Source organism: Talaromyces proteolyticus, assembly GCF_021365285.1.
Source record: "Talaromyces proteolyticus strain PMI_201 chromosome Unknown BGW36scaffold_3, whole genome shotgun sequence".
In the NCBI taxonomy this organism is placed as follows: domain Eukaryota; kingdom Fungi; phylum Ascomycota; class Eurotiomycetes; order Eurotiales; family Trichocomaceae; genus Talaromyces; species Talaromyces proteolyticus.
In genome coordinates, this window is record NW_025764279.1 from 1,231,683 (window position 1) to 1,244,244 (window position 12,562).

The window sequence follows — 12,562 nt, forward strand, 5'->3', positions numbered from 1 at the left end:
TATCACCCCGTATTTTGTCAGCTGGCGGCTAGGTATTATACCGTTCATGACGCTTCACCCTGATAGCTGCGGAGCGGATAAATCATGAACTTGGATCCACCCAATAATCTAGAGAATCGCCAGGGAAATCATCCAGTGAGCGGTGCTAGCCCAAATTATCCAGAAAGGCCACGTAAAAACAAACCACGGAGAGTCCTGGCTGAAGAAAGGAAACGTGCAGTTCGAGCGTGAGTCTCCTCTTAATGATTTAATGATTTAGTAAAGGTCACTGCCAGGACTGACCCCCAGTAGCTGCGACAGATGTCGAAAACTGAAAGAAAAGTGCGAGGGAGGAGTCCCTTGTCGAAGATGTTTGTATTATTCGAATGTATGCGAATTCAACCGTACCGATTCACAAGATCAAGATGACCCGCCGCGTGCTGCAAGGTGAGGCACAAAGGTATCAAAACTTTACGCATTGCTAATTAACTTAACTATCAATTGATATTTCGTAAAATATCTAGACCTAGAATTTCAAAGTCTCACGTTACTGAGCTTTCGAGCCGTTGTTTCTATATGGAACAGATATTGAAAGTCAGATGCCCTGACTTGAATCTTGAAACAGAGGGTCTTCAGCGAACCTATGAATCTCTCACTCAAACTGGAGCCAACCTAGTTGACACCAGGCATCTGGATTTAGAAGACGAGGATGATCTGATATCTCTTGATGAAGAAGTTTGCACGATTGATCCGGTCCAGGAAAATGTGACACGTTGGGTTCCTCTTTCATTTGTCGCCATCGCACATTACTGAAATCTCTAACTAGACTATTCCGGAGAATTTTCCTATTGGAATTTCTCGATGCGATTGAAGCGACATATTGATGACCGTATATCTGCAACAATGTTCCAGGTATGTTGGAAACCCTAACTAGGTGCCTTCCTGGCTTATGATTTAATATGACCTCCAGTCTATGCATGGGTCGGATGAAATCTCGGGATATTGGAGAGCAGAAAAAGTACAATCTGGCTTGAGCAACCTCTCCACTATAATATCTTGTTTCCCTCCTCGCCACGTCGCCGAATTTCTAGCCGATATCTTCTTCAAGTATGCTCAAACAAACTACTTTCTTGTTGACAAGAGCTGGTCTATCGAGAAAATCAATACGCTTTATTCAAAGCCTGAGAACTTATCTACTAAAGACGCCCCTGCAATAAGCATAGTACTCACGATCTTTGCTATCGGCACCCAATACGTATACTTGGACTCAACCCAAAGAAATCACAGAGCAAAAGACAGTCTTACTTTTTCCGAAGATGAGGTGGGCAAAATGTTCTATCAGCAAGCAGTCCAGCTTCTTCCGGAAATCATTGAGTTGTCGTCGCTCGAAAGTGTCCAGGCATGTTTACTGTTTGGAGTATACACACTTCCGTTAGATGCTTCGGGCCTTGCATACGTCTATTTGAATCTTGCGATTCGGCTGGCAATGCAAAATGGGATGCATCGTCAGTATACAGGAAATGCGCTTAGCACTGTCACGATCGAGACCAGAAACTGTGTTTGGTGGAGTGCCTATACTTTGGATAGGTATGTATTCATTTTAAGTCCCTGATGGAGAATTAATTTATCCTCATAGGAAAATTAACATCTTCCATGGACGGCCGCTATCACTCTCCCGTAGCGATGTCGAAGCAAACCTTCCAACTGTGTCGGAGAATTATGGGGAGAACGGCGAATTTTTGAATACAATACATATGGCCACTTCTATCAGGCTTGTTCATTATCTAGAGGAATTTCTGCTTCATATGTTGGTTTTCTATCCAAATAGACAAAGATATATCTATCTATTGCATATATGAACTCTGGCTAACTCCGGATCATCCACAGGACAACGCTTCGTACCCTACCTAAACAAACAATACCAAATACTCTATCTCGTTTGATGGACACAAAGAAGGCTCTCGCAGCATGGTGGGAGTCTCTTCCAGAGGTAATTACACACCCCATATTATCCCACGGTATCGCGTCCTGGCGAGCTGCGATGCATGTTCGTCTAGAATACTGTCTAGTGCGGCTTTTTGTTGGACGCCCATTTCTATTACGCCGTTCTCACTCTCGGTCTCGATTTGAAACGTCTCCAGAAATCGAACAAAGAAACCCCACAACCAATACCTCGGAATGTAAAGAGAAACCTCCATCTCGGCGACTAGAGCTGGTGAATGACTGTGTGCAAGCCGCATTAGACGCTCTCGATATCTGCCTGTCATTAAGAGACAATACTCCAGGATTAGCTCGAGCCTGTTACATTGAATACAGCTCTTGCCGTGCATCCTTATTAGTGTTGATTGCATTTTCAATCCAGGATGAAACATGTCAATTCCATGACATTTTGCAGCGTGGCCTCGATATGATTTGTGAGATGTCGGCTGCTGGAGACTCAGCACGATCTGAAGTATCTCTGATCGAATCTCTAGAACGTGCGCTATCGCGTCTGCAACTGCTAGACTCGCAGGAATCGAGTCAAAATACGAAATTAACATCGGATTTACGATATGATTCGTTCAAATCTTGGGAGTCTATGTGGAAAGCAACCAACAACGATCACAATACGAGAAATAACTGCTCCAACAATGGAAAATCTGTTCAAACTCCTGTCCCATCATCAAGGCAGTCAAGAACCGCCCCACTCTTCTCCACACAAATACAGCAGAATCTACATAACGGTCCTACAAATGTCGATGATGAAAACAGCCTTCCAGACGTCCACCTGACAATCCCGAATAATGGCGAGATAGAGACAATTGACAATTTCAGTTCGTTTTATTCTACAATTGATTTGGATCTGTTTAGCGACGCACATATAAACCTAGGAGCGACTGGGACTCTTCATCCAGAGTCAGAGTTCTTTCAAGATGTTTTACGAAATTCGGAGTTCGTTTTCAATTCTGGCTTTGGATGAGGACAATTAACGTTCCCCCACGCAATCTTGCAATGTTTGTGCCACTTCAAGAGCGTGATGAAAGCGAGTGTGACGAATATGTTCATTTCTACTCGAATATCGATGCTGCGTGTATCAATCATACATTTGGGTGACAAAATTTTGTTCCTCTACTCTGTGCTTGCTATACCCTGTGTTAAGGCAGCCTGTCGAATCGCCAAAAGTTACATAGGTATGATCAACATGTACTCCGAGATTTCATTGTATACATATATTATTCCAATATAATCTTCCCGCCAGGAGTTAAAAAGATACTGACTTCCTTTTTTTTTTTGGTTCACTACCTAGCTATCTCCACCTCCATTCTGCCACGAGATCCACTCCATCCCTCTATTCTCGTCAGATTCACCTCCTCTCATTAAACTATCGAAAAAAGCCATGTCGACCCCTTGAAATGCCCAGTTGTCTACATCCGCCGCTAGAACAGGATACTCGGGCTGCTGCAGAAGAGTATCGGAGATAGACCCTGAAAGCTGTGGCATAAACGGCGCTGCAACGCTGTTGTTGCCTGGAGATGACGCCGGTAGTTGCGGCTGTATATTTGCATAGGGCTCTAGTCGTAGTGTTTTTGGAAATTCTTCAATGCAGTCATAATCTGGCCCCACAGTTGGCAGTGGTGCTATTGCTGCGGGGTTAGATGTTCGATGACGGGCGTAGCTGGATGAATAGATTCTTGTCTCTGAATTCCGGATCTCCGGGGTAGTTTTGTTGAATTCGTTGGTTATTGGAAGTTGGGAATTATTGCTGCTTGCTCCGAGAAGTTGCTCGGCGGCGGGTATCTTCTTCGAGATCACACCATCGCGGGCAATCTTGATGGTCCCAAAATAAGGTATGTACATGCGAAACTCACTTATATTATCTTCTTCTGATTGCGCCAACTCAGATTCTGGCACCTGAACACTCACGCCTTCAGCCCTATACATATGCCCGTCCGCAGCCTCGGCTTCAATCGCCAGTAAGCGCCGCAGCAAATCGGCACCTTGTGCACTCAGCAGATCGGTGTTGAGACGATTGACCTCTTCCATGTTTTCTTGTGCCTGCTCTATCATGGCACGATCAGTGAGGTATTGATGGGCAAGAAGTTTTTCGGCTGATGAAGAGCGATGACTATCAATAAGCGCCAGAAGTAGCGTCATAGCGGCCATCAGTGCGAAAAAGTCCACCATGCGACAGCAAAAGGTACTCTGGTTGAAGCTGCGGAACATGACGAAGCGGGAGAGTATTTCCCGAGAGGCATTCACGCAGGTGATTCGGGAATAGTCATACTTGCGTTCGTCTGAGGAACGAAGCATGTAGGGTAGGTGGAGTTGGTTGAGCAGGTTGTAGTGGAATAGTTGAACAAATAGCCTTCTCATGTCCCAAAACAGAGCATGCGAATCGCTCATAGACCGAGCGAGGTCAGGCACGAGCCACCACTTGTTGGGCAGTATTCTGGTCACTTTTTGCAATTCCATGTCTAGATCTCGCATCACGTCAAAATCACGACAGCTGGGATCCGATTCGTTGCGTTGTAGGATACGAGATGCGAGAACGCAATGCATGCGCTCAAGGCGTCCAACGGGAGTCTCACTTGCCATCATCGCGTCAGAAGTCATACTGTGATCAAGACAGCCTTGCTGAAGACCCAGCATAAGACAGAGATGGCGGTCGTGGAAGACAATTCGGAACCACATGAACAGTGGGTCAGCCTTTGTTTTAGGATCCAAAAACTTGTACTGTGCTCGACTACCCCTTCGGGGAAGCCCCATTAGCTGCGCAATAACCAAAGCTCGCCGGATTGCTATCCAGCTTCGTCGCAGATTACCTGTGTTAGATTGATACAAACTCTCCATCATGACACATTCAAGGCCCTCGATACTACCGATGAGCTCATCATTCGTTGTAACAAGACCAATGGCCATGTCTACTAGTCGTTTCATTATAGTCCGTGGTGATTCTGACAGGCCTCTAGCCTCCTTGTGGAATTCTGGCGGGATATGTTGAAGGAAAACGGCGAGATGAAGCATGTATCTGGCTATGATAACGGGGTGTGTTTTCGGGCCTGGAGCCACGATTTTATTCTCTGACCATTTCTGATCACCTTGATCGAGAATTGTGTATGGAATAGTCCAGACTTCGTGGAAAAGCATCGAAGAGTGACCACGAGCTGAGTATATCATCTCGGTATCTTCTCTAGTTGGCAAAGAATCATACAAGAGTCGGGATAGTTTTTCATATTTCCCTAGTCCTGTTGGGGTATCTGCAATTAATCCAAATTTATTGAGTCTAACCCCCGCGGAGAGAATCTCCTTTTCGACTGCGCCATCGTCCTGAGGAAAGGCTGAGTAACGAGGAGATGCAATAGATGTGGCCTTTTGGTGCCAAAGAACATACCTTAGAAGGCTTGTATAAAGCTAGGAAACGTGAAGAGTCGGATTCAACAGTTGAAACAGGGGTGGGAATACCATGACGAGGATTTCCACCGTCTTCGCTGGCAGGGGTTCTACAAACAACAGCCGTGCCGTCGTTATGACTGCCAACTTTCTTGACTAACTGCTCGACTAGTGCCTCCACTCTCACAACACGGTCACCCATCCGACGAGTCCGCTCCACAGGGGCGGACACCTCCTCGGGGAATTCTTGGCTAACGCATTTAGTGTTGCGTTGCTGACATCGGAAGCAGATAGTATCGGTGGGTGCGCTAAATATGCACTTCAGTTTCTGTCGCCTGCACTCCCAGCAACTGTGAGTGCCCTTTCTGGTTTTCCTCCGTTTTGCTTCAGGTTCGGCCCCAGTCTCGTGGTCCTCAGTAAGCGTGCTGCGAGACCGAGCACGGGAAGCAGGTGTTCTTGATGCCATATTCAAGCTGTTCTAGCTGCGGACACCTTTAAATCATCGTCTAAATGTTCCCTTATCATGATAACAACAAACACTAGTAGGATAGCTTGCAAAACAGTACATGCCTGCGGTGCGTTTCGGCGGAGGAAGTCTTTTTTCATTTGAATAGTCTCGGAGGGATTGAATGTTGAGCTGACAAAGCCAGTGGTCGTCCAACCGATCGGTCGGACGAACAAGCTATGTGGGTCTAGCTTTCAGTGATCTGCAGTGGGGCATGCCGCTTGGCGCGCTACCGCGCATTTTGTATGTCTAAACGAACCTACTGTGTTCCAGTCCAGTAAATGCACCATCCATCAAAATTACACCTTCTATATCCGACATAATATAGCATTTCCGTATCTATTTTTTTTTTGGCTGCAGCCAATCGGTCCCCACCCACTCTCCAAAATGACTTTTTTTCGTCTTACTAATGTATCTGTCCGATGTATCGGACCGGCAAGTCTTTGCCGGAAATGCAGCTTCATACTCGGCCGGACGAAGGTGCATTAGCGATCATGAGTAATTGTATTTGTATACTGTGGTTCTTCAGGGGAACTGGTAGAAAAAACCCCTTCACACACCTTAGGCAATCGAGTTTATACCGTGTTTTATTATTTTTGATCATCTTACAGTGCTTCAATTCCATTCAACACTGTTTCCCATCCTTTTTACTTTCCACAGTACTCCATAACTCACTTTCATTTTCCTTATCGTTGTTGCGTTCAAAATTTCAATGACTAGTTCCGCGTACGCTGAGGCGGAAAAAGCCTCACAGAATGGTGAGCTCAGTGGTGGCTCAACACGCGTTCCCTCCACGTTAGAGGAGAACGAGACGCCTGACGATACCAATGCAGCCAAAGCTACTGACTCATCTATTCAATCGCTGGCTGAAGAAGAAGGCTCAGGGGATTATCCGCAGGGCCTGTCACTTGTCTTCATTGTTGTAGCTCTTCTTCTCAGTATATTCTTGACTGCTCTGGATATGGTACTTATTAACCCAATTACACTTTTCTGTGACGAGATCCCATTTCTAACTGAGGCTAGACTATTGTGGCCACAGCTATTCCCAAGATCACTGATGAATTTCACGGTCTCGGCGATGTGACTTGGTACGCTTCAGCATTCATGATGACCATTGGTTGCTTCCAGTCGACATGGGGCAAAGTTTTCAAGTATTTTCCTCTTAAGACAAGCTTCATTGTTTCGGTTTTTGTTTTCGAGCTCGGAAGCTTGATTTGCGCTGTTGCTCCTAACTCTATTGCGCTCATCGTTGGTCGTGCCATTGCTGGTGTCGGGGCTGCTGGCATCGGCTCTGGCGCGTTCACTATCATTGCATTCGCTGCTGAGCCAAAGAAGCGGCCGCTACTCACTGGTGTTATTGGTGTATCATACGGTATAGCGTCAGTTGTTGGACCTCTGGTTGGCGGTGCCTTCTCTGACAAGGTGACATGGCGATGGTGTAAGTATCCCCTTGCTCGTAGGTATTCTGCTCTATACTAGATGTGAATTGATTGTCAACCCTAGGCTTTTACATCAACCTACCCATCGGTGGTCTTGCAGCCGGAATGATTCTTCTGTTCTTCCACACTCCCAAGCTGGCTCAGCCGGCCAAGGCGAGCTTGAAGGAGAAGATCTTACAAATGGACCTCCCCGGCACTGTCCTGATATTGTGTGCCGTCATCTCATACATTCTTGCCCTCCAGTACGCTGGGTCTTCTAAGTCGTGGAAATCGAGTACCGTGATTGGCTTAATCATAGGCTCCTTTTTAATTCTCGTTGCTTTTGTTGTTTGCGAGTACTTACAAGGTGAACGGGCCATGTTAACCCCACGCTTAATGAAGGACCGCAAAATTTCTGTGAATGCTGCATATGCGGTGTTTTTTGTTGGCTCTTACTTCATTGTCGTTTACTACCTTCCCATCTTCTTCCAGAGCATTGACAACGTCAACCCTACTATGTCTGGAATAAGGAACCTGCCTCTTATCATTGCAGTGTCACTTTCACTCATCTTCTCTGGCGGTAGTATTTCTAAAACCGGCCATGCTACTCCTCTTCTGGTTATCGGAGCTGTTTTTGCAACTATTGGTTCTGGTTTACTGTTTACACTTGACGTCGGAACCAGCACGGGAAAGTGGATTGGATACCAGATTATCGCCGGTGTTGGATGGGGGCTAGCTTATCAGGTTCCCATTATAGCCTCGCACGGTCACTCAATTCCCAGTGACATCGCAACTGTAACAGGTATCATCATGTGTAAGCTGACTAAATCCACTTACATACTTGAATCAACTGACTAAATATTACAGTCCATCAAACTGTCGGTGGTGCAATCTTCGTGGCCGCTGGAGAAGCCGCCTTTAACAACCAGCTCATCCAGACCCTTCTAAAGAGCGCGCCAGATGTCAACCCAAACCTTGTGATTGCTACTGGGGCCACAGAACTACGGTCTACATTCACCGCTGAGCAGATGACCGGCATCTTAGTTGCATACACCAAAGGAATCCAGTCCGCTTTTGCAGTGGCTATCGCCGCTGCAGGCGTGGCTTTCTTCATCAGCTTGTTCAGCAATTTCAAAAGGATTCATGGAGATGCAGCCCAGAGCGCGGCTGTGGCGTAAACATCTGGCAGCCAAGTCTATGGGTCAAAAACCTTATTTCATTACTCTCTCTCATAGACTGTCCCTAGAAATCCTGCGAATGTGGTTAAAGTGGCGTTGTTAATAAAGATATGTGCGTATAAGTACAGATATACGCTAGGGAAAGGAACTTCGGTCATTTCAATAATTACTGATTCTAACACTTGTATATGAAGATTTGACGGTTCCAAGCTTCAAGATTTATCAATGGAGTTAATATAAAAATGAAAGCATTGGTTGAAAGCTTATGCCAGAAAGTGAAATTGTACATTTATTTGAAAAAAAGCAGCAACATAGTAAATCTTGTGGATGGCTCTGCTATATCTTCCTTCAGAAAGGTACATGTACCTATTACTTTCGGCGTATTGTTCTATTGGCTGAGCTCACGTCACTTCAATATTATACTCCCATAAGTATGCCGGACTCAGATTATGCTTAACCTAGTTTATTCCAGGGTAATTAAATAAGCTTAAATTGAGACAGACTTAAAGAATTTCAACACACTTAATATCCTTCACATTCCTTCCTCATCCCCTAACAGTTTACTTCTGATTAAAGGCCAACCACCTAGCTTTAAATTCAAAAGATCGCTATTGGAAATCTTATCCGCCTTTGCTTTCATCTCATCGATATCTCAATTCGCCCAAATAAACCTCCCCTTCAAAAAATCCGCCTCGGGAGTTGCGAGCCACACCACGACACCGGCTGGAAGTGACTGTGACCAATGATACTCATGCTTGAGGCTCCAGCTTGGGCGAATCTTAGGGCTATAGCAGCTCACTAAGAGTTGGTTGGATTGCCTTACGCCTCGGGGATTTTCCGTTGGGACTAAAGCTGTGAGGCCATTGGATATGTTCTTTCGCATTGCTATTTGAATCTTTCTTCCCCTCTTCATCGAAATTCTCGAATTCGTTACGTATTGCGTCCACATACCGTTCTTCCATTTAAACACAATTATTGACAGTAATATCAGCGGATAGCCGTTCTGCCTACACAAACAAGGTAGTATACTCTCAATAGCTTGTATGGTCTGCTTTTTCTCCTAAACAACAGCTTGAACAGAGAGGGAGCTGACATGGTCTTCTTTGAGACTCTCCGCCGAGTAGAATTTCATCAAACCTTGTTAATCATTTCCCCAAGTTCGACCACGCTCCATTCCATCCCTGTCTTCTTCAGCCAGAAAAAGATAAGATTTTGGACCGTGAATCCTCAATATAAAGCCAACTTCGTTGGTTAGCCCTAATATTTAAAGGTACAACCTATTTGTGAATCTAAACATCACGCAATCATTAGCCCCAAGCACCTCAAGATAGACAAATGACTCACCTAGGGTTTCACTGCTTGAAGGATGATAACAAATCTAGGGTGCACATAATCTGCGAGGTGCCGTCGATGCGATTGGCTTGATACAATTATAAGAATAGATTTGACCAGGCTAGGCTCTGTGCGGGATGCCGAAGATGTCGCATTAATCAACCTCATGCATCGCTAAAGCATGAAGCCTATAAAGGACTTACTCGGTGTCATTGGCTCCCATATAGAGGAGCGCCACGAGGTCGTGACCAGGCTGTAATTTGAAATGGGTTGGTGAGAAAAGAGTGTTTGATAGCAGCAGCCAGTGCTGTTGCTAATTCTTCACTGGGTTTGGAGCGGCGATAATGACATACTAGGAGTTAATGTAAACGGCGTAAGTTGCTAAATTATTCCCGAGTTAGGGCTAGTTTGTGAAAATCACGTTGGCAGCTGTCAGACTGATGACGACGCGTGAGGTTTCGGGTTATCCAGTTCTCAAATTTGTACAAATGCTTCTAGGCTTCTAGTTCATTTCTTCACCCGGTATATTATTTTTTTTGGATAATAATATGAATAGGCTGATGAAAAAGATAGTAGCTCGATAAAAACTCCGGGCCATCTGTTCGTTCTTGCGGAAAAGCACACGATAGAGTATTATACCGTGATATGTTGACTTTCTAAATCAATATACTTAAGCTTCTAACCGTACATCAATTATGCCAGTATAAAAAGGTAGTGTATTAGCTGTGGATGTTGACCTTTTGTGCGCAATTACTATCCCAATATTGTCATCTCCGTCAAGTGATAAACACTCTTGAATCCTAAACTTGCATACTTAGTGCTACTCCCGAGTCTTTGGATTCACACATATAACATCGCAGCCCAATTTCTTTGTCTTAGGCGATAAGGGTGAATTTGATCCTGAAATGTGGAAGTCTAATGGCCACAATGCGCTGCTAGAACGTCATCCAGAAACGCACGTCAATGTGTTAATTGTGGGAGCTGGCGTTGGAGGACTAATGACGGCATTGGAATGCTGGAGAAAAGGACATAACATCGTGGGGATTCTCGAGAGAAATAAAGGACCTGACTGTGCTGATTCTTTCAAATCATTTCTACAAAAATAAAGAAATTCTAGCTGTCCTTTAAATGCGTGTCTGCTGATCTCATACTATACAGGTGATCTCATTGTCGTCCAGCCTTCGGCCATGTCTACCATGCGCCATTGCCCGGATATGTGCCGCGACTTGGAAGAAGATAGAGTAGACATCCCTGAATATTACTGGAAACATAATGGGGAATTGATCTTCGGACCGGCCGAAGCCGGCTTCAACTACCCCGAGCTTCTGGCAGACCGAGAGGGTCTTCCGTACTTGGGTGCAGTGCAGACCCGCAAGAAATTCTACCTAATACTGTTGCGGCAGGTAGCCAAGCTTGGATTCGAGTATGTAAAGCGTGTAGAAAGATATTTTGAGGATGAAGCTACAGGACTTGGGGGGGGAATGGTTGTGGAAGACGGCTCTGTTAGAGTTGCCCATATAGTGGTTGCGGCTGATGCCTCGAAATCACGTTTAGAATTACTTATTGCTAGCCAGTACACATCTGCGCAATCAAGCGGTATGGCAGCCTACCGCGCAGCATACCCAGGCGCGCCAGCTTCTGAGGACGAGGCAATTCAGAAGCACTTATCTCGAGGCCCCCGAGCTCTGGCTAGGCCCAGGCATTCATATGGAGGTCTACATATCACCGGATTTTGTGGCTTTGGGGGCCACGCCGCGCAGAGGCTTCCTAGCGGCAGGCAGCTCCGAGGCGAGGGAGTCGTGGGATACAAATATCGACCCTAGAGGAAGTCCTCAAGGCACTGTAGAGCGTGCCTGATTGGGATCCGGTCGTTCTTGCTCTCGTGCGGCGTGCTTCTCGAGGCTCTGTAATTCATTAGCCGCTGTTAATGGTGGAACCTACACCACCAGTGGACATCGATTGGTGGGCGAGTGGTGCAAATAGGTGACGCCGCCCATTTCAATGTGCCTACTTCAGCTAGTTGCGGCACACTAGCCCTCGAAGACGCTATAACACTGGCATCATGTCTACAGCTGTCTTAGTACGGACTGGACCTGGTATCGCCCCTCTTGGAACCAGAATCTACCAATTGCTTCAGTACGAGCGCGTGAGTTGCAATCAGAAAGTGGCGTCTGTCAACTCGCAGGGGCTGAATTCGATCTCTAAAAAAAAGGATGCTATCAAGAAGGACCCCAAGAAAGTCCGCCTCCGGTTTCCAAAGTGGTTCTTCCGGCCTGATCCTGAGGCATATGCCTATGAGAAGTATGGATAAGTATTTACACATTTGTTGACTGGCGCTAAATTTAAGAATACCAACATACCCCCAGGACACAAATTTGTGCTGTGGACAGTGGAGGAAATCCGCAAGGATAATGGGGAGGGTAAAAGGGTGGAGGACTTTCTAGATGAGGGTTGGCCGTAGTCCTACCCCGTTATATCAGTTGGTGTTACCAGTTGACCGTGACAGTTGACCAGATGATATTATTTAAAGATCAAACTAGCTTTAATCTTCAATTGATACTGAACTTGACTCAAAATTAAATAATAATAATGTACACAAGGTTAATCAGGAAACCGATAAATACTAACCGATAACATTTGAACTTTCTAATATGGAAGTTTAACGGTGCTTGAATATGATTTTTACATTTAGCTCCGCTGGCGCTGAGCATCTAACAGTTGGACATTATATCCCGCCAACACAGAAAACTAGCACTTGAAAGTGCCCCTTATACATGTAT

General features: G+C 45.5%; 4 protein-coding genes across 4 annotated transcripts; 3 read left to right on the forward strand and 1 right to left on the reverse strand.

Moving 5' to 3' along the window:
* Positions 1-84: 84 nt before the first annotated feature.
* Positions 85-2,938, forward strand: BGW36DRAFT_356090 (fungal-specific transcription factor domain-containing protein; the record flags this gene model as incomplete). Its single annotated transcript, XM_046213724.1, has 7 exons — positions 85-227; positions 292-426; positions 504-751; positions 806-891; positions 950-1,566; positions 1,616-1,786; positions 1,867-2,938. 7 exons carry the CDS (start codon positions 85-87, stop codon positions 2,936-2,938), a joined length of 2,472 nt encoding a protein of 823 aa, XP_046075322.1.
* A 389-nt stretch (positions 2,939-3,327) lies between these two features.
* On the reverse strand, positions 3,328-5,773 carry BGW36DRAFT_263745 (uncharacterized protein; the record flags this gene model as incomplete). The annotated part of the gene is made up of 3 exons (XM_046210099.1): positions 3,328-3,530; positions 3,627-5,198; positions 5,347-5,773. Coding segments are annotated over 3 exons (2,202 nt in total), but the record flags the coding sequence as incomplete, so codon positions are not given.
* Positions 5,774-6,700: 927 nt separating this feature from the next.
* BGW36DRAFT_314608 (major facilitator superfamily domain-containing protein) lies at positions 6,701-8,532 on the forward strand. Its single transcript, XM_046212538.1, has 4 exons — positions 6,701-6,818; positions 6,878-7,292; positions 7,358-8,086; positions 8,140-8,532. The coding sequence occupies exons 1-4, from the start codon at positions 6,816-6,818 to the stop codon at positions 8,448-8,450; spliced, it is 1,458 nt and encodes a 485-aa protein (XP_046075324.1). The 5' UTR covers positions 6,701-6,815; the 3' UTR covers positions 8,451-8,532.
* Positions 8,533-10,687: 2,155 nt separating this feature from the next.
* Positions 10,688-12,093, forward strand: BGW36DRAFT_394719 (uncharacterized protein; the record flags this gene model as incomplete). Its single annotated transcript, XM_046217947.1, has 5 exons — positions 10,688-10,853; positions 10,941-11,378; positions 11,476-11,624; positions 11,732-11,862; positions 11,934-12,093. 5 exons carry the CDS (start codon positions 10,688-10,690, stop codon positions 12,091-12,093), a joined length of 1,044 nt encoding a protein of 347 aa, XP_046075325.1.
* Positions 12,094-12,562: the final 469 nt, after the last annotated feature.

Excerpts from the sequence above, each read along its gene's own strand:
- BGW36DRAFT_314608 (XM_046212538.1), top strand. Across the intron at positions 7,293-7,357 it reads CAAGGTGACATGGCGATGGT|GCTTTTACATCAACCTACCC; the intron begins GTAAGTATCCCC and ends TGTCAACCCTAG. Across the intron at positions 8,087-8,139 it reads TGTAACAGGTATCATCATGT|TCCATCAAACTGTCGGTGGT; the intron begins GTAAGCTGACTA and ends TAAATATTACAG.